Source organism: Anguilla anguilla, chromosome 3 (genome assembly GCF_013347855.1).
Source record: "Anguilla anguilla isolate fAngAng1 chromosome 3, fAngAng1.pri, whole genome shotgun sequence".
NCBI lineage: Eukaryota > Metazoa > Chordata > Actinopteri > Anguilliformes > Anguillidae > Anguilla > Anguilla anguilla.
The window spans coordinates 64,636,460-64,657,192 of NC_049203.1; the positions used below are offsets into that span (position 1 = coordinate 64,636,460).

A 20,733-nucleotide genomic window follows, 5' to 3' on the forward strand; every position below is an offset into this window, starting at 1 on the left:
TTCCCTCCGAGGAACATTTTGCTGTCCGTTAATATTTAAACCGTAGTTCATCACTGACTCCAGCCACGTTCATATTTACATCCTTACTGCTGTTTCTTAACGCGTTACTGCCCCTTGGACTTACACTTGCATCAATTTTGCGCAGAGAGAGAGAGAGAATAAAAACTCACGTGTGCGACATAAAAGAAACAAAAAAAAACAGTAATTTCAGAAAACATGGATTAAATGACTGCCTTAGATTAAAATAATGATAAAAAAATCTTACGTATTCTTGGCGAATGAGTCCATCTGGTGCCGCAAAAGGGAACGACAGAAGCGGACACAAAATGACAACTCATGATTCATTCGCCTTGTGAAATACATATTTCTTAAAAGAGCGCAGGAAAACCGCATTCTATGTGTTAATTCCAATAATGTAAATATAATGGCACTCCGAAAGAACAACAAAAATCAAGCTATATGAGGTGTGATCATCAATTTCTTTTCCATTTTGTTTTGTTTTTGATGTAACCCCGCCTCCTCCGGCTATCAACGTGACGTAGGGGGCGGAGAAAAGGGAAGGCGGAAGTGAGTCTATGAACCGCAGCAGGAGCGTTGCTAGAGTGAAGTCAGGATTCTGTTCCTATCTTTCGTACCCCGTCCTGGTCGGACTGAACCCAGAAAAGCAGGGCAGAAGGGCCCAGTTCAAGTCCTAAGCCCTAGGGCGGGACCGCACAACCATACTGGATATCAAAGACGGTGTTTCAGAGCTTGCCATTGAAAGGCCTAACTTCCATTTGCTGGGTGGGGATGTAGCTAGCTAGCCGAGAGTGTCTGTCTCTTCTGTAGCTAATCTGCTAGCTACCTACCTACCCACAAAGAGTGAACTAACGTTAGCTAGCTAGCGCCAGTCTGTGCTGAACTCGGCAGGAGACAAATGCATCTAACGATTATCTCCACGTATTGACAATAGCTCCAAAGAAAAGGTGAAATCTACTTTTTTGTGTGTTTTCGTACGGTTGTTTGTACAAGCTGGCCGATGTTTGCATGGTGTCGGCAGCTAGCTTGTTAGCTAACTTGGCTAATATTGTTATCAGTGACTGTCTGTTTTTTAAAACTTCGTTTTAATATATTCGACACCAATGTCTACTTCCCCATATATCTATTTGTCTGAAACATTGAATATCTTAGATGACTAACAAGGTAGCGTGTGTTCTAGCTAGTCGGGTTGCTTGCAAGCTAACTAGCTTGCTACATGCTTTCAGGAAAATGCATCAATTTTAACGACCTGGCAGTACAGTGACGGTTGGGATGTCTAAATGTAATTGCATACACAGCTTAACTTTTCATGTTGTTAAAGTAGATGATTTAAACTTGCTCATTAGGCATGTTCAAGAAGTTGCGACAAAAGTGATGATCGATTAACGTTACTCTAGCCCACGTGACGTGACTGAAACGACAACATGCCTAACTACTTACCAGTAATTGCTACGAGTGATATGTAGCCAAACCATGATTGTTACGTTTAATCGCCGAACTGTCATGTAATTTAACCAATATAAACCGCACAATTGCACTATCACAGTGCATATGCAACATCTGTTATTCCATTCATCATCAATTGTTTAGTGTTTTCCACTACAACAAATTATTTATTTGTTTCCGTTTAGCTGCAAGGTTGGTTGATCCGGTTGACTTCACATTTGTACTATTCCAAATCCCGTGGAGGACTTAAAGGCGCACGAGAATCGGGCTAAGATAAACCGTTTGTTCTGCAGAGGTGAAGCTGGCGTGCGCCTGTGCGCATGCCTGAGCAGTCGGCCCGGGTGTGAGAGGGAGTGAGTTCGCTGCCTTGCCTGGCTGAATCTCTCACTGCCCTGGACATGATGGGGCCGCGCCGGAAGTCCACCAAAACACAGAGCGCAGGAGGGGGGTCGGCTGATCCCCTCAGGCTAGAGGAGCCCAAGGACTACATCAACGAGCTGTCTCACGAAGTGCTCTGCCACATATTCCGGTCAGTCCCGAACCCGCAACCCCCGCCCAAATGACCTTAAGAGGCGCATCTAATGGGAGCCCGTGAAAGCCTGAGGGGTACTGTAATAGTCCATTCATTTGCTGGGACTGCAAGTTCCTGAGAGTGTACAGAACTGAGAGTCTCGAGATGGTAAAGTACCTGTGCAGTCGAATAGTTTCAGTGATTTCAATTCCCCTCATTCCTGGAAGGTCCTTTCCGTCTGAATGTGGAACATCCATTTGCAAAATACTGTAATGGGGGCAGCTGCTTGTATTAAGTCGGACAACTTTTTTTTTGGTCTGTGTTTGAGTCCTAGTTTCCTCTTTCATGAAGTGTCTTTACTGCAAGCAAAGATTACCAGGAAAGATATCTGATAATTAGAGATATCCAGGGAGGCTTTTTTGTCTGTTGAATTCCCATGTTGAGTAATGGACTGGGTCATGGCTTTATGACGCCAGGGTTATTTATCCAAACACGGACCGGTACCGGTCTACAGGGACGAGAATATTCTTCTGTGATTTAAGAAATGAGAACACGGCGCGTGAACTTTGACCTTCCTGTGAAGGCTTCCCGTGTGCGGTGCGCGGTTGTGAGCGCGTGCGGTCTGCACCCCTGCAGGTACCTGCCCATGCAGGACATCATGTGCATGGAGTGCCTGTCGCGGAAGCTGCGGGAGGCGGTGACGCTCTACCTGCGCGTGGTCAAGGTGGTGGACCTGTGTGCCAGTCGCTGGTGGGAGTACATGCCCTCAGGTAGGCCGGGAGCCTTTGGGGGTCTACCGTAGGCGGGCGAGTTAGGACATAGTGTTATGCTGGTATAATGCCTGTAGGGGCTGCTGCTTTAATTACTTTATGACGTACAGATGAAAGGGTCGACTGATGACTGCACTGGTTTTAACTTTGCCAAAGCTGGGCGTGCGGTTCGTTGCATGGCTGCTACTCGTCTGCTCGGCTGGACATTTGCAGGCTCCCCGCCCCTGCTGCTGTGCAGGGGGAGCAGTGCTCCAGCACAGCATCTGCGCAGCACCCGCGCAGCTCAGCTTGGGGAGCCGCGCAGTGTAAAGAAGTGCTGGCTGCACCGGCCTTGGCGCATGCGCACACTAGCGTGCCGCTCGTGGATCTATAAGGGATGTCCTAGCAGTGCGCATGACTTACAGTCATGATTAGGCATTTTAAATAAGATAATATTGGGCGGGGTTGGGAAATGGCGGTTTGAAAATGGTTCAGCAGGAACTGAATGCATTTCAAAGCAAGCTGCTGTGATTGGCTGTCGCTTGGGGCGGCTTTTTTTTTTTGCAGGCTTCACGGACTCCAGCTTCCTCATGCTGCTGAAGAAGATGCCGGATCTGGAGCAGCTGTACGGCCTGCACCCGCGCTACCTGGAGCGCCGCAGGGTGCGCGGGTACGAGGCCTTCAGCATCCCCGGCGTCCTGGAGGCCCTGCAGGCCTGCCCCAATCTGCTGGTGAGTCCCTGCAGCTCGCGCCTCTGTGGACGGGTCCCGCAGACCCCCCTGCAGTGCGAGTCTTCATTTGCTGGCCACCTATGAAGTTATATAAAGGACGGAGTGTAGCACAGTGGTTAAGGAACTAGACTTGTACCCGAAAGGTCTCAGGTTCGATTCCCGGGTAAGGACACTGCCGTTGTACCCTTGAGCAAGGTACTTAACCTGCATTGCTTCAGTATATATCCAGCTGTATAAATGGATACAATGTAAAGTGCTGTGTAAAACTTGTGTAAGTCGCTCTGGATAAGAGCGTCTGCTAAATGCCTGTAATGTAATGTAATGTAATGTAATATTAGTTAAATGAAATGAATTTAGTGTCTCAAAATTGCAGAGTCATTCCACCCAATAACTGCCAAAATGATATTACCCTAGAATACAGTACAGCGTGGCAGCGTTTGTTATAAATTAGGTCTGCTCCCAGGTAGAGAGTTTTTAATTTTCAGTTCGATATTGGTTTTAATGTAACTTAATTAGTACAATATTAATACAAGATGAGTGTTGCTGGTGTTTTTTCATAACTCCTGAAAAGCTTGTGATGCGAACTCACAAATCTGCGAACTGACAAATCAAGCCGCACCGGGGTGAGACTATGCACTGAAAATGGATTAAAATACGGTGGGCTCAACTCCCAACTCCCAAAACATTACTTGCTGCCCGGTTCAGCAATATAAAATCCCCCCAAAAATGATTAATGATTATGCGCATGCTAACGCGTTCCCTCTGCAGGGGGTGGAGACGTCTCACCTGGAGCTGGTGGAGGCCGTCTGGAACTACATGCCCCAGGTGCACATCCTGGGGAAGTTCCGCAACCGCAACGGCGCTTTCCCCATCCCCCCGGAAAACAAGCTCACCATTCCCGTCGCCGCCAAAATACAGACCCTGCACCTCGTAGGTGGGAACCTGGAAAGATATGTTTTTTCCAAGCTGGAATTCTACCACTCTTTGTAATGAACTCAAAAGCAGGAAGTGTCCCTTGCTGCAAGTTCTGATAGTGTAGACGCTCGTGTACGGTGTTACTGACTCTCTCAGTCAACAATGATGTCAGTCAGCAGTGAGCGAAAGAAGCCATGTCCACACGCCAGAATCCCTCGCCCTTTGTGCTGTTACTGTTCATGACTGCAGCACAAAGGCTGACATTTTGGCATAGCCTTTCTGAAGGGAGTGCTGAAACAGTATTCAGGGAGCACAGTGCATTTAAAACACCAGCGGTCAATTAGACAGGTCACAGGTGGGACAATTGCTATGAATGGAATATGCATGTCATGTGACTGCACTCATTAACACAGTGAAGTATTCAGTGTAGACATAATGGAAGATAATCCCAGAAGTGGTAGTTGGCATTTGAGCGCAGTCTTAATCTACAAAGGTTTCCTAATGTGTCCCTGACCCCCACCCCTGGCGTTCTTGCACCCAGGGGTCAACGTGCCAGAGATCCCCTGCGTGTCCATGCTCAGGCACCTCTACCTGAAGTGGGTGCGCCTGACCAAACCCCAGCCTTTCAAGGACTTCCTGTGCGTGAGCCTGCGCACCTTCGTCATGAGGAACTGCGCCGGCCCCACCAACTCGCTCAAGTACGTGCCGCTGGTGACCGGCCTGGCCTCCGCCCGCAACCTGGAGCAGCTGGAGCTGGTCAGGGTGCCCTTCCTGGGGGGGCTGATCCAGCACGTGGTGGAGGACAGCTGGAGGTCCGGTAAGCATCATGGATGGGTGGGTGAATTGATGTATGGATGGATGGATGGTTGAATGGAAGGATGGATGGATGGGTGGGTGGGTGGTAGGGTGGATGGATGGATATGGATTGATAGATGGGTGAATGGATTGATGGGTGGATAGCCACTTTGGTAAATAGGCATATAGGTGGTGAAATAGAAAGAAAGATGGATAGGAGGGTCGTAGGCACATAGGTAGTACATGGATAGAGAGATCAGTATATACTTGAGTGTCCTCCAGTCTTTCCTGCTGATAGCAGGATGATATGGGCAACCTGTCCGGCAGAATTCGTAAAATGGATGGAAACAAAGCAGCGAGGCAGCCTGGTCAACAGATGCTGCCGCTGCTGTTGCTCTGAGCCATTTAGCTCAGAAGACAAATACTTAGTCATTGTTTTTATATGCCCCTGCCAGGGATCAATAACGTGTTGTTCTGTGCTGTAAATGTTGTGTTACTGGTTTCGGACTGGTCTCACTGCACTCCTCTGCGTTCCAGGTGGGTTTCGCAATTTGCACACTATCGTGTTTGGTGCCTGTAAGAATGCGCTGGAAGTTGACCTGGGCTACCTCATTATTACTGCAGCTCGCAGGTAAGGGCTGGGTTGGGTTGGGTTGGGCTGGTTGTGTCTGCTGGGTTATGTTCAGAAGGTTGGGTATTTCTCTTCCTTGTAATGACTTGTTTTCACGCTGACAGTTTGGATGACTGCACGCTTGTGATACTGTAGACCATCTGTAATTTTGACCGTTTAGTTTTCCTGTCAGGAAGTGTTGGTGGAGATGTTTGAAATAGACAAAGATGTAGCCCTCTGCGTCTATTTCAAAACTCACTAGCAGAACTGGGCTTAATCTATTTGTTCTAACTGTGAGAAACTTTTTTCAACAGTTTTTAATGTAATTTTGCCTATTTAATGATTATGCAGTCACTTAAATATTATGAAAAATAACACTTGTATTTAACTAAAGGAAAAGAGTTACTCTGAATAGCCCTGACTTGTACGAAACATCTGAAGAGCTGACTGTTGGCTGTCGGCGGCTGTTGCCTTCTAGGCTGCATGAAGTTCGAATCCAGCCTTCCCTAACCAAAGACGGGGTATTCTCCGCACTGAAGATGGCCGAGCTGGAGTTCCCTCAGTTTGAGACTTTGCACCTTGGATATGTGGACGAGTTCCTGTTGCAATGTGAGTGCTTACTCCATGTCTTCTGCTCTTCTTTAAGCTCAAATTATGGATACACTAGTGGAGAGTGGGTCTGTGTGTCTGCAAGAGTCCCCCACTGGAATCTTGTATTATTTAAAACCCTGTGATTATTTTTAGAGTCGGTTATATGTAAGACATTGGGGTGTGACCTGTGACCGCTAATACATGTGCCTGCATTTGAGAGGAAGGAATGGAATAGTTTGTACTCATTACCACATCAGAGTTTGCTGAGGTCTTGTGTGTAGGACAGTAGTTGGGGAACAGGCTAGCTAGCATTTGTTTTGTTCCATTGAGAAAGCCTGCCAACCTCTGGGAGTGGGTTGTGCGTGGTGTGTGATAACATGCCAAAAGTATGAATTTCACTGGTTTGGCTCGTCATACTCCAATGCACCCGTCTGTGAAGTGTGACACCAGATGACCTCTGATACAGTAGCTGCAGCATTCAGAGCCAAAGGAAACAGTCAGCTGAGCTTGTAGAGGACAAGGAGGTTTCAGCAGTGAGATGGGCCTGTAGTTGTGATTGGGTATGGGTGGCTAAACTTGCAATTGGGTGAAGAACGTTTGGAGGGGAAGGTTATGGAGGAAAAGGTACACCATTAACTTGGTGCGCCATTACCTGTCCCCCAGGTAAAATGAGCCATTCGGAGCTCGTGAAGTACGGCCTGGCGGACGTGATTGAGAATCCTGGCATCATCACGGACATCGGAATGAAAGCTGTCAATGAAGTCTTCTCCTCCATCAAGTATCTGGTCATCTATAACTGCCCCCACCTCCACAATCCTCACAACTGGATCACAGGTACACAGATCTGGGGGGGGGGCGGGGGGGTGTGCGCTATAACACAGTGCCTGATTGGCTGATCTTGCACACTGAAATAATTTACACATCATGAAATTTTGACTGAAAAGGTGCCATTGCAGTATATCTGGGTGGGTGGGCGGTGTTGGAAAATTTGCCGGCTGCTCTCTCTAAGCCAGAGAATGCCGGGGGATGGTGAGGCTCCACGGCGAGTGCCCGTTTTCCGCCCGGTGAGCCCAGTGTGCCGTCTCCCCAGATCACTCGCGCTGGAGCCGGCTGGTGGACCTGACGCTGGTGCGCTGCCACGCCATCAAGCTGGAGTCCTTCAGCCAGTTCATCGAGATGCTGCCCAGCCTCGAGTTCATCTGCCTGGACCAGATGTTCCGCGAGCCGCCCAAGGTGAGGCTCTCCGTGCTCGCACAGGGACGGAGGCGGAGTTGCTGCACCGCATTACTGTTAGCAAGCTGCACTTGAACAGGAAGAGGCGGGGTTAGCGTGCCGCATGACTGTTTGTAAACTGCACTTAAAAACAGGAACAGAGGCGGAGTTACTGTACTGCAAACAGAGCTTGAACTGGAATAGAGGCACAGTTAGTGTACCGCATGACTGTTGGTAAACGTTTTTTTCTTTTTAGACACTGATGCTTACATCATTCACAGTAACTGTCGGCTAAATTTGACCACCAACGGCATGAAAATCCTGAACGGCAGCCCTGCAGTCACAGGACTTGCACTGCAGTAACTGTGCAGTAATATTTATGCATTTAACAGATGCTTTTATCTTTGGTGATGAACAAAGGTGCAGACAAAGTTTCAGGCTAAGAGCACGGTTGTCTGTGGGGTCCGTGGTTCTGGTGTTAAACTAGTGGAAGCTCGGTGGTTTGTGGGGTCCGTGGTTCTGGTATTAAACTAGTGAAAGCTTGGTGGTTTGTGGGGTCCGTGGTTCTGGTATTAAACTAGTGAAAGCTCGGTGGTTTGTGGGGTCCGTGGTTCTGGTATTAAACTAGTGGAAGCTCGGTGGTTTGTGGGGTCCGTGGTTCTGGAATTAAACCAGTGGAAGCTCAGTGGTTTGTGGGGTCCGTGGTTCTGGTATTAAACCAGTGGAAGCTCGGTGGTTTGTGGGGTCCGTGGTTCTGGTATTAAACCAGTGGAAGCTCGGTGGTTTGTGGGGTCCGTGGTTCTGAGAGTGACGGCTGTCTCCCACAGGGCTGTGCCCGGGTGGGTCTGAGCGCGGGCACGGGCATCGGCGTCTCCTCGGCGCTGGTTAGCAACCAGAACTCCAACAACGACAACGACAACAACAACAACAACAACCACCAGAACAACAACGGCAACATCCCGCCGGCCAACGACGAGAACGGAAACGAACCGGGCAGAGTTCCACAGCAGCAGCAGAACAACCAGGAGGGTGGGGCTCGCTTTATTCTATATTTATTTAACTTCTATTTTGCCCGACAGGTTGGTTAACATCAGAATCTTATTTACAGTGATGGCCTGGCACATGCCACCTCACCATCTGATCTCACCTCATACCGTGAGCTCTTTTTGTGACGAACAAGTTTGTCAGGCCAGGGTTGACCGACTTCAAACATTTTTGAAGTTGGCTTCTGTGACAATACAATGAGGATTGTATTGGGGGGAGGGGTACATATCAGCTTTCTAAGGATTGCGATTTGGTTTCGAGTTTCGACCCATCTTTTTACACTATTTTTCTAAGCTTTTCTTCAGAGGTATCATTCAATTATCAATAATTATCATCAAATAAGAATTACAGTGTAACCAGTTAAACTAAAGCATTGAATTTGGTGTGATTTTGTTACAATTACAATTTGGAAGAATATGAGTTGTATATTTAGGCTATCTATTAATCTAGATAACAGATGTGCTTAGCTGAAATTTTGAGTGCATATTTAATGCACTGTGTTACAATGAATTACAATAGCTGGGACATAAATATTTCTAATATAGAATCTGAAGTAATTTCATATTTAGAGATTAATTTAAGCCTCAATTCATGGAGGGCGATTAAATCACTTTCATGAATGTTGTTATACAAATGTGAGGCCATTCATCCCTTGATAACTGCTTGCTGTACAATGGAAATTAGCCCACAAAAGTGTAAATCAGATTGAACGTCCCAAAAAAGGTGTGCACGAATGACCTTCAGCCAGTTCCTTACATTATGAGCTTATGAGTGAGGGTCTGAACATTAATTCTTCAGAATGCAGACCCATGGCAACCTGACGCTTTCATACTGTGATGGTGCCGCTTCTCTAACACAGATCTGAATGAGGTGGAGGAGGTTATGCAGGAGAACATGGAGGTGGAGCCAGTGCCTGTGGCAGCCAATCAGGAAGAGGAAGCTCCAGGCCCCAGCCAATCCACCAGCTCCACGCTGGACCTGGACGAGGAGCAAGCAGGTGGGGAGCACCACGTGTGAGGTCTCTGTCTCGCTGCTTCTCTCACCCCTTCTTTCTCACACTTCTTTCATACTTCTCCTTTCTCTCCTCTTTCACACCTTTCTCACACTCCTCTCTCACTCTGTAACACTCCTATTGCACTCCTCCTTTCTCACACCTCTCTCACACTCTTCCTTTCACCCCTTCCTTTCTCACACTTCTCCTCTTTCACGCTCTTCCTTTCTCATACTCCTCCTCTCACACATTGCTCTCTCCCCCCCACCCTCCCCCCCAGGCCCCAGTGGGGTTCAGTCGGCTGTGAAGAAGCAGCCCGTCGTGGTGTCGGACTCTGACAGCGAGGATGAGGAGGAGCCTGACAGGCGCCTGGGCGTGGCCCGGACTGGACCTGCGTACCAGGAGCCCGGGGAGAAGGGGGCTCGGCCCGAGGAGCCGGGCGGACAGAACAGTGAGTCCTCATACCTGTACAGCTACCTGTACAGATTACCTGCTGAAATTCTACATCCCTAATCTACATACCTGTACAGATTACCTGCTGAAATTCCACATCCCTAATCTACATACCTGTACAGATTACCCGCTGAAATTCCACATCCCTAATCTACATACCTGTACAGATTACCTGCTGAAATTCCACATCCCTAATCTACATACAAGTACAGATTACCTGCTGAAATTCCACATCCCTAATCTACATACCTGTACAGATTACCTGCTGAAATTCCACATCCCTAATCTACATACCTGTACAGATTACCTGCTGAAATTCCACATCCCTAATCTACATACAAGTACAGATTACCTGCTGAAATTCCACATCCCTAATCTACATACCTGTACAGATTACCTGCTGAAATTCCACATCCCTAATCTACATACTTGTACAGATTACCTGCTGAAATTCCACATCCCTAATCTACATACCTGTACAGATTACCTGCTGAAATCCCACATCCCTAATCTACATAGCACTGCAGTGTGGCTGCTTGTATCGCTGTAGTGACCAGCGCTGCTGCTGACCTTTGGGTAGAACACAGTCGCAAATTGAAAGGCGCGTGGAGCCCCATTCATGAAATGCCATTGTTTTCGTAGTTGCGATTTTGGAATGCCTCGGGAACCACTGCATTGTGACCTCACTTCCTGTGCCCCCTCCCCCCCCAGGTAAAGGGAAGACGCCCCTGCGGAGGAGAGCGCCCCCGCTCCACGAGCGCAGCTGTGAGAAGGGTTGCCAGGTGACCAGCGAGCAGATCAAAGCGGACATGAAGGCGGCGTCGGAGACGCCCGAGCGGGGGTGCACCACGGGGGGCTGCGTGTGCTCCATACGCTGGCGGGAAGACTCGGCCAATCAGGAGGAGGGGGCGGGCGGGGCGGCGGCCGGGGGCGAGGGCACCGTCAGGACTCGCTGCACCTGCAGCAGGGCACGCCCCGGCCCGGAGGGGGGGCGGACTCGAGGCGGGGCGCACCCCCCGAACGCGTCGGGGGGCGGGGACAACCCGGCCGCCCGGGAGCCCGCGCGCGGGCCGACGGAAGGGGGCGGAGCCGCCTCGGGGGAGGGGTCACGGCCGAGGGAGGCGGGGGGCTCGGAGGCCCCGCCCAGGACGCGGGGGGTGTCGCAGCAGCACGCGCCTCAGGACAGACCTCACAGGGAGGGGTTTCCACGACGACCCGTCACCCGGGCCCGGAGTAGGCTCTCCAGCGTCCCCCTGGTGTCCGAATCAGGTAGGGCCTGTGGGATCCCACAGATCACCTCCCCTGGGATAATCAGATGGGCTCACTGTCAGTCACAAGCCCTGAGGATTACAGGGGTCTGTCAGCCAGCTCTACAGTTCTGACATAATGAGCTTCACAGATCTTTAATTTTATTAACAAGAATGACAAACGCAGCGTCTTGACTCATTTTAAACGAAATTGTCAGTTGGAACCCTGTAATTTTCATGTGAAAATATTCCAGTGAGTCTGAATAACGGTCACACCCCCTCTGCGAGAGCGTCTATGTTGCTGTTTGTGATTTCTTTGTTTAAGGAACGTACTAATGGTAAATGGACTGCATTTTTATCGCGCTTTTGTCCAAAGCGCTTTAAAAATCGATGCCTCTCATTCCCCCATTCACACACCAACAGTGAAAGGCTGCCACGCAAGGTACCAATCAGCTCGTTGGGAGCAATTAGGGGTTAGGTGTCTTGCTCGGGGGCACTTCGACACGCCCAGGGTGGGGGATCGAACCGGCAACCCTCCGACTGCCAGACAACCGCTCTTACCTCCTGAGCTATGTCGCCCCCCGTACTAGTGAAAGCTGAACTTAGAGCAATTAATATCTACCTTTTCCTTTTTTGTTGTTGCTGATGACAGAACGGGACTTGATGTTCTGCCAGTGGAAGAACGCAGGCTGGGGCTGCGGCTGGTCACGCACGGCGCTGCGAACCTCAGCGTTCGTTTCCCCTCAGCGGGGGTGCGGCGTGGCGTGTTGTGTTGTGTTGACATGGTTTCTAAGCCTGTCTGCTAAACTCCGGTGCGGACAGGATTCGATTATGTAAAACTGGACCGGCGTCTTGCCGTCTATTTGAAATCTCTTATCAGATTTTTTCGGAATTCATCGCAGGGATGGCTAAACATGCAAAGGCTGTTTTTCTGTGTAAGAAATATTAATAAGGAAAGCATTTTGTAATGGCCAGTGGACACTGTGTGTTGACTGCCGCTCTGTTGTTGGTGGAAATGATGTTTGATTCAGAGCATTTTTTGTAAATGAATGCATCACACAAGCGTTGGGACGGGAGAGAGGAGCCGCCAGGGCGATTAATGCAGACCTGCTAGCTGTGTTTTCTTTGGGAGAGAGGCCTGTGCAGAGAGGTAATGGGTTCCACATTGTGGGCCCCGGGGCCCTTTTTAAAGCGGTGGAAAGCGCTCTGTGATGAAGATTAAGACAGTGGGACGCTCGCCGGCCGCGGGGATGCGCGGGCTGACGTGTTCGTTTACCCCCCCCCCGCACCCCCGCGCCCCCCCGCCCCCCTCCCGACTCGAACCCGTGAGAGCAAACGCCTGTCCTTTCTCACGCAGAGCTGTCGAAACCAAAGCCCCGCGTCGCCGTCAAGAGGAAACGCATGGCCGACAAGTCCACCAGCACCAGCGACCCGGTCACCGAGGACGACCACGTGCAGGTCAGCCCCCGCCCCCCCCCTCCCCCCCCTCGGCCGCCCTGCACGCACGCTTTGCCCCGCACCGCTACAATCCCCTCGCGAGTGGGCGTACGTCCAGTGTGACTAAACGATCTGCGTGTCGTCGTGTTACTCGCACGTAGTGATGAAGTGTTTTGAAGACCGTTGTTCAGAAAACATTTCCCTCGTTTGAACACGTATGATGAAGAGAGCGCTGACTCTCTGTTAGCCTCAGCCCGTAGACCTGGGCCTCTCTCTGCAGGCAGCACCGTCTCGAGGGGCAGACAGCTCGGCGAAATCTTTTTTTTTTTTTAAAAACCTGATCTTGTTGGGGTTGCAGGTGCTGACACTGAAGTCCAAAAACCTGGTGGGGATCACGCTCACCAACTGCGGGATCACGGACCTGGTGCTGAAGGACTGCCCCAAAATGATGTTCGTTCACGGTAGGGGTTTGTCCCGGCGCTCGGTTACGGTGCGCCCTAACGCTCGTTTTAAACCCCCCTCGTGTCCCTACCCCTGTGTCCCCCCCCCCCCCCCCCGAAACGCTGGGGCCTCTAAAAGTTCCAGCTGCTGTGCACCTGGACCGAGGGGAGAATTCCACTCAGGCTGATTATGTGATGCAGGCCTGATCTGAACCAGAGCAGAGACCAGCGCACGTCCAGCGGACCGTTGCGAGCGCCTGCCTGGTCTGTGGAAACCGTAGACAGCCTGGGGCCATTCCGTCTCGAAATCAGACTCTCGAATGTTTGTGAGGGTCAGGCTACACAAAAGGTTTCGCTGACCTTCTTCATTATTTTCTGAGAAATTGGGATCTGAAAATATTAGCTCCTAGGACGGCGGCCATTTTGGACACAAACTGGACCCCGATATCAAAAACGGCTTTGAATTCCGAGCCAAAAGTGCGAGATTTATTCATACGAACGGCGAAGGAATGCGCCGAAAAATGTTGGCCCTGTTTTGAGACGCTAGTCCGTGAGCTGCTGTCTGGTTTTTTGCGAAGGAGTGACCCTCCGGCCTGAAAGGCGTCTGACTCCGCCCCTCTCTCCCGTCCCGTTACCGTAGCGACGCGCTGCCGGGTGCTGAAGCACCTGAAGGTGGAGAGCGCGCCCATCGTGAACCGCTTCGACTACGCCCAGTGCAAGAAGCTGGACATGGAGCAGGTCCTGGACCAGATCCTGCGCATGCCCCCCGAGAGGAACCGCATCATCTACATGCGCCCCATGCAGCAGGTCAGTGTCCCGCATCATCTACATGCGCCCCATGCAGCAGGTCAATATCCCGCATCATCTACATGCGCCCCATGCAGCAGGTCAGTGTCCCGCATCATCTACATGCGCCCCATGCAGCAGGTCAATATCCCGCATCATCTACATGCGCCCCATGCAGCAGGTCAGTGTCCCGCATCATCAACATGCGTCCCATGCAGCAGGTCAGTATCCTGGCAGCCGTGGGCATGGCTGCGCTCCAGGGCTCCGGCCCTACGTTTTGCTGAAGCTGTGCTCTGCTGAGGGAAGGGCCTGCTTTAGTTTGTGTTCCTGTGAAAACCTTTGTGGACACGTGTGGAACAGGGGTGTTCAATCTTTTCTGATTCAGAGACCCCCCCCCCCCCACGTACACTCAAAGGCATCCAAGGGACTCCCATCATAAAGTGAATAGTGTCATTTTTTTTTTTTTAATTTAAAAGATTTATATCTATCACTAAAGCCAATCACTAAAGTAAAACAAAGCCACTTGGAGGCAGTTTTTTCCATGGCTAACGCCTCATTTTCCTCTTCACTAGAGTACAGCTGATGTGACTCAGTGCCACATTGGATTGTTTCAGTAAGCCACTACTGCAGTCACAGTCTTGAAACTGGCCCCCCTGAGCCCAAAAATAACATTTCCTCCTCCATGTTCGCCCTTGTGCACCCCTTCCCGTCCTGCCCCGCAGGTGGACTCCTTAGCCCTGGAGAGGAAGCTGTTTTGCGGGCCGTACCCCTACCACATCGGCATCATTCACGAGTTCAGCAACCCCCCCAACGTCAGGAACAAAGTGCGCGTCCGCAGCTGGATGGACACCATCGCCAACATCAGCCAGTGAGTGACAGCAGGCCCCGCCCACTCCCGCCCCGCGCCTCCATTCCGGTGCTTTCATCTCCTCCTCTGCCTCCATCTTGGCTCTGGCCTCCCTTTGCTATGTAGTTTCTAATGTAAAATCTGTCTAATGGAAGGTGTTACCGCACGGGTTGATCTGGACTGCAGCTCCTTATTTCACTGTCAGTCAACCAAAGAGTGTTTTGTTTTGTTTTTGTCCTTCCCAAAAACGCCTCTTAAATGTATGGAATCATGCAACACTTGGCCGCAAGTGGAACTGTTGATGAACTGTAAAAAAAATAGAGGAATCTATGATTTGTATGGTAATCTCAAGGCAGATACTCGTCTTTTTGCAGATTTTGGAATATGATGTGGCGTAATGATGCTCACACTCTTGCCTAGAAAAAAAAATATATATATACATATGATCATATAATTGAAGTTACTTTTTCTGTAGTTGATTGATTTTTCCATTAGATGGCAGTGTTTCTCATCTGTGTTTCCACCACGTGGTGTAAATATGAGTCCCCTGCAGATGGCGCTGTTCTCTTCCCGATCGCGCTGAAGATGGCTTTCGGGAGATAGTTGTGGTTTACGCGGAGGGGCTATCATGGAGAGGTCTATCTGCGGTTCGGGCTCAGAATGCAGGAGAGCTTCCTTCCTCTCGCGTGGAATCCCCCTGAGAGGAAATTAACCGATTGCTCTCATTTCTACCATCATCAGGGAGCTCATCAAGTACGAGTTCTTTCCTGAGGCAACCCGGACGGAAGAGGACGTCAAGAAGTACACCAGCTACCCGTGGGGCCGGGACATCTACACCTTAGAGGGTAGGAAGCTGTAGCCGCCGCACACCTCCAGGGTCACGTCCGAAAATAGCTGGAGTGTTCGACTCTTCCAGAGTGAACTCCAGCTAGGCAAATCAGAAGGGTCTTATCTCAACATGCCTGGTACTCCCTCCATGAAAATGGAGAGAATTGAAATCTTTTATTTTTCGTTTATTTGTTTTTTGAGCACGCCATGTGTGATAATCAGCGCTTGGCAGAAAATCTCTCGTTTTCCACTCCGCTTTCTCAGCGCAATTATGACCCAACGGTCTTTCACCCCTTTTGTCCTTTCTCCCCTTTTTGCCCTCTCTCTCTCCCTCCCCTCATCCCTCGCTCCCCGGGCCCCTTCCTCTCGCAGGCATGGTGGACGGTGCGCCGTATTCCATGATCACCGACTTCCCGTGGCTGCGTACACTACGCACCGCCGAGCCCAACAGCTACGCGCGCTACGACTTCGAGGACGACGAGAGCAGTGAGTGTGACATCACACACCGCGCGCGGCCTGGGATACGGCGGACAGCTAAACGCTAAAAACGCAGCAGTGCTGGGACAGTCACACGGGTTCTGTTGTCTTTGGCTCTGTGCTCCAGCACATTGTGTTTTGTAAAAAAAAAAAAAAAGGAACATGTTGTCGAAGCGGAACATTGCCTGCTTTAATTTGAGGGTATTTGCATCCGTATGGGGTGATCCTTTTAGGAATTACAGCCCCTTTCATACACACGCTCTAACCTCATGTTCCTTGTTTCCATTTCAAATCCAAGATGCTGGAGTGCAGAGCCAAAACGGCTAAAAATTAATTTAACTGTATATCACTGCATTTATTTCCGTTGCTGCTTCCCTGACTTCTGTAAAGTTCAAATGTGTCATAGCATTTATTGTCGGTTGGCAGTAACGGGACAGTAGCAGTTGACGGTGGTCTGGATTCTGACCAACGGCCCTGCCTATGGAGGCGGAGGAGGGTGGAGGCTCATACAGGGCCGTAGCATCACCGGGGAGAGAGGGGTTTGGTCAAAATAGCGCCCATCTCGCACACGGGCCTCCTCTGCCCCTGTCCTGCCAACAGCTGCAGGGAAGCCCCAAACCCTGCTGGCGGCCTGTCCCGCCAAGATACAGAGAGGAGATGCACACTGCCTTCACAGTGCAGCAAGTCAAGCCTGTTGAGTTTTTTTTGGAGTGTGAAAGCTGCAGTTTCTTAAACAATACCCCACAAATCAAGCAGAAAAGCTTGGTGACTTATACCTGCATGTAATATGGGTGCAGTGCAGACTCTGTCCTCCCACAATGCCCCCATACAGCTTGAGGAAGACCGGGGTCGAAATGCGTTGCTCATGCTCAAGTAGCGGCATTAGCTCAGGTACTGCGACCCATGTTAGCGTTGATATTTAAGTTGCTGTTTAAACAACTGCAGCTCTTGTGCCTGCAAAAAAAAAATCTAACAACCTTCCATTACGAAGGCTGCTTCTTCCCCCATTTTGTTAGTTCCTTGACCTTTTAGCGCCTTCCTTTAGTTTTTAACCACCTGCTTTCTGCATTCTAAAGAGAGTGACGAGCTAGCCTCAAACCTGAAACGAGGGAGCCAGTCGCATTTCAGCTCTTCTGTGGAAAAGTGGTGTGAAGTACAATTAGATCTGTTTTGGCCCCCTCTCTCTCACACATTCAGCCTTTCCCGGCAACGATCCAGAACCTCGCCATTTATGAGTCGTGTGAACCACAGCTGGTTTTGCCATTTCTGGTGAGTTCCTTGGTCGTGTGAACAGGAGAGGTCTCCGGATCACTGGAACGGTCGTGTTCCGTCATGCTCCACGCGTGAAAGCAGAGTGGCTGGGTTAGGGAACAGTTAGGGAACTGGGCTTCCAGCCGAACGGGTGCTGGTTTGATGTCCCGGGTAGGTCACTGCTGTTTTGCCCTTGAGCAAGGTAATTAAACTGAAATTGCTGCAGTCTATGTCCAGCTGTTAATATGAGATACTGCGGGTGGGGGGGGTGAGAGTTGAGTAATTTGCTCTGGAAAAGAGCGTCTGCTAGACGGCGGTAAACGCGGTGTAAATGAGAGCGGCGTTTGTTCCTCCCGCAGCCACCATCTACGCGCCCCGGCGGAAGGGCCAGCTGTCGGCGGACATCTGCATGGAGACGATCGGGGAGGAGATCTCAGAGAGGCGGCAGACGCGGCGCGGCGTGTTCCAGCGCGTGGTGGCCATCTTCATACACTACTGTGACGTGCGCGGCGAGCCCGTGGAGGACGACTACATCTAGCGCCCCCTGCTGGCCGAGAGGGGGGTGTGGGGGCGGCGGGCGGCAGGGGGAAAGCAAACGGTGCAGGGGGGGTAGGGGGCGGAGCCTCCCGTCCTCAGCCCTCACTGAGCTCCGCCCCCCTGCCGCCGACTCCGCCCACAATGGCTGTTGCCAGGGAGACTAGCGAGTGACTGAATGTGGTGACTTAGTGAGGCACTGGGGCAGATCGAGTGGCCTTGATTTTGTGTTGTTGACTTTTACCTTATCAGGGGGGGTAAAGGCTGCCCTCATGTACACATTCAACAGCCATTATTCTAGGTTTTTTTTTTTTTTTTTTGTGAGTGTGGTTTTCCATCTATGGCGAATGGCTGTGGGGGCGGGGGGGGTTCCCCTTGATCATGATTTGTTTTTGCTGTCCTACCTGGCTAGGATTTGGGTGGCTGATGATGACATTGCACGGTCTCGAGCGATTCACTGCTTTCGGCGAGAGGCAGTGGCGTCGGCGGTGGGGTCAGAGAGGCGTGCGCTGTGGCCTGTAGATCAACACTCAACAGCACACAGGGAAGTGTACATGCACACACATGTACTGGGGAGAAACCCACGTGGCAAAAAAAAAAAAAAAAAAAGGAGCTTTCTTGAGGAGGGCAACTCAAGATGGCCTCCATGGGATGTCAAGTATTAAAAGAGCAGCACTGTTATTCTTTTTTTTTTTTTTTTTAAATCCTTTTTTTCCCCCATTTTTCTTTCCCTGTTATGTGTACGTTTGAGAGTTGAATCCTGCCGTAGGGAGTGTGACTGTTTGAGTTCTTTCCTTGCCTCCTACCTCTGGTGCTCAGACACAGGCTTCAGGAGAGCACCCGCTTGCAAAGCTAGATGCTAGAAGTGCCCTTAGGTTCGTTTGTGATGATCTTTTTTTTTTTTTTTGTGTCAGTTATTTTTTAAAATTATTATTATTATTATTATTATTATTGTTATTATTTTGGCTTCATTTTAAGGAGGTTTCCCTTGTTTTAGTCTTCTTTCTCACTTTTGCTGTTTGTAGTAGTGTCAGTGGGGGTAGGTATATTTCGTTGACACTGGTGCGAGTCCCGGACGCATGGGGCAAAACCGCAAACCGTTCCGTAGCCTTCAGAAGGAGCTCCGTAGTCTCAGAGGAAACTTTTTCGTTTGCTGGATTTATTGCCGTCTTCTTCGATTCCTCCCCAAGCTTCTGAAAGAACAAAAATAACAATGTACTCCGGTACCAGGGGTCCTTTCCGCACAAACATTTAAACTCACCCCCCCCCTCCCCACCACCCTCTTAATTCAACCCAGGTTTCAGGAGTCCAAAAACGAAAAAAAAAGCTGGTTTGGATCGAGGGCTTAGCTGGTTAGGTTCCGAACTTGAACCCTCAAACTGCCACCTCCGGAAGATTCTGCTTGTTTGTGTCCCCGACGCGAGTCATCCTCTTGCCATAAAAGCCAGTGTGCGCAAGGTGTGCGTGTGTGGAATTCCCAGAGCGTTCTATCATTTCAGAGGGAACATGGGGGAGAACACTTCCAGTGTTAATAATAATAATTATTATTATTATTATTATTTTTCATTTGCATTGAAACGTTGAGGGAGAATGGAAATTTTCTTCTGGATGCTTTAGGGAGGTTTAAATAGATCCATAAGACATAACCCCCCCCCCCCCCCCCCCCCCCCATGGTGTCACCCAGCATTGGAAGCTGGGTTCCCACAGTCCTGAACAGGAAGTGAGATATGTGTATGCGAGTAAACATACACTTTTTGTCTTAAATTACACATGCGTGATGCTGAGTAAGAAAAACTGTGAACTCTGTGTTCCTTAAGTCTTCTGTAAAAAAAATAAAATAAAATTTAAAAAAGGAAAAAAAATAATAAAAAAGAGAAAAGAAAGGGCACTGTTTTAAGAGTTTGAAAGCCATTAAAGTGTGTTACTCCCATTCTTGCTGCTCTGGTTTCTGCCTTCTCTGGGTGACTCCCGCTACCTGTTTATCAGTGACAAGCCGGGCGATGCTTGTGGATCGAACCTATAGCCACGCTAAGCACTGCAAAAACCTGTGTACAAAACCCATGTACAGATAATGCTGTATTTAAAGGATCTTCCAAGATTTGTTTTATATGTTTATATAAAAAAAATAACTATTTCACATAATAAAAAGGGAGAAATTAATCGAGTCGGAAGCTGTATTTTCTTTCGAGTTGTTCTTTGTGAGTCATCTCAGGAGCAGATGGGGGTTCTCAATGTGGTCTTTTGTTTCCCTCAGTGTGTGTGTGTGTGTGTGTGTGTGTGTGTGTGAACATGTTTTGTCTGGAGCGCTAATTACCATAGGCTGGGGCCAGATGCGGCCTTACTTCATGCAGCGATCTCAATGGCCTGGAGCGGCTACATGGCTAATTAGCTGACGGCGGAATGTTGGGAACAGCCGATGGAATTTTCGGCCCTTTCCAGCTGTAGCTTGTCGGCATGGCGACGGCCAGTGGCGATTGGCCGTAACCCTATCCACACACCATCACGAATGCCTCAATAATGTCCTAATTAGCCAATACTAATTTCTACTTTGTGTCCTACTGATGCTACTCAGAAGCAACAACGGAGGTCTCTCAATGGAGACCTTATAGCAGGAATATTTGGCTTGCTAAGGCAAATAGTCTCTCTTAGAAGCCCACCCATGGCATTGTATGGCCATATATGGATCACGTAAAATATCTGCAGATATCAGAGCAGAATGAGTTTTTTTTTTTTTTTGAAGCTGTGAAAAAACCATGGATAGATCACATGACATCGCTAAGAACTCACCTGCCAATCAGTGCGTCGTTAAGCAACCGCGCT

General features: G+C 49.7%; 1 protein-coding gene across 1 annotated transcript; it reads left to right on the forward strand.

Moving 5' to 3' along the window:
* Window positions 1-556: 556 nt before the first annotated feature.
* Window positions 557-20,077, forward strand: fbxo38 (F-box protein 38). Its single transcript, XM_035410613.1, has 21 exons — window positions 557-965; window positions 1,758-1,993; window positions 2,612-2,745; window positions 3,292-3,455; window positions 4,224-4,389; window positions 4,912-5,187; window positions 5,703-5,796; window positions 6,254-6,384; window positions 7,030-7,200; window positions 7,457-7,599; window positions 8,406-8,607; window positions 9,482-9,619; window positions 9,894-10,064; window positions 10,778-11,335; window positions 12,671-12,771; window positions 13,109-13,211; window positions 13,831-13,997; window positions 14,699-14,844; window positions 15,565-15,668; window positions 16,024-16,137; window positions 17,739-20,077. The coding sequence occupies exons 2-21, from the start codon at window positions 1,863-1,865 to the stop codon at window positions 17,915-17,917; spliced, it is 3,393 nt and encodes a 1,130-aa protein (XP_035266504.1). The 5' UTR covers window positions 557-965; window positions 1,758-1,862; the 3' UTR covers window positions 17,918-20,077.
* The last annotated feature ends 656 nt before the right edge of the window (window positions 20,078-20,733 follow it).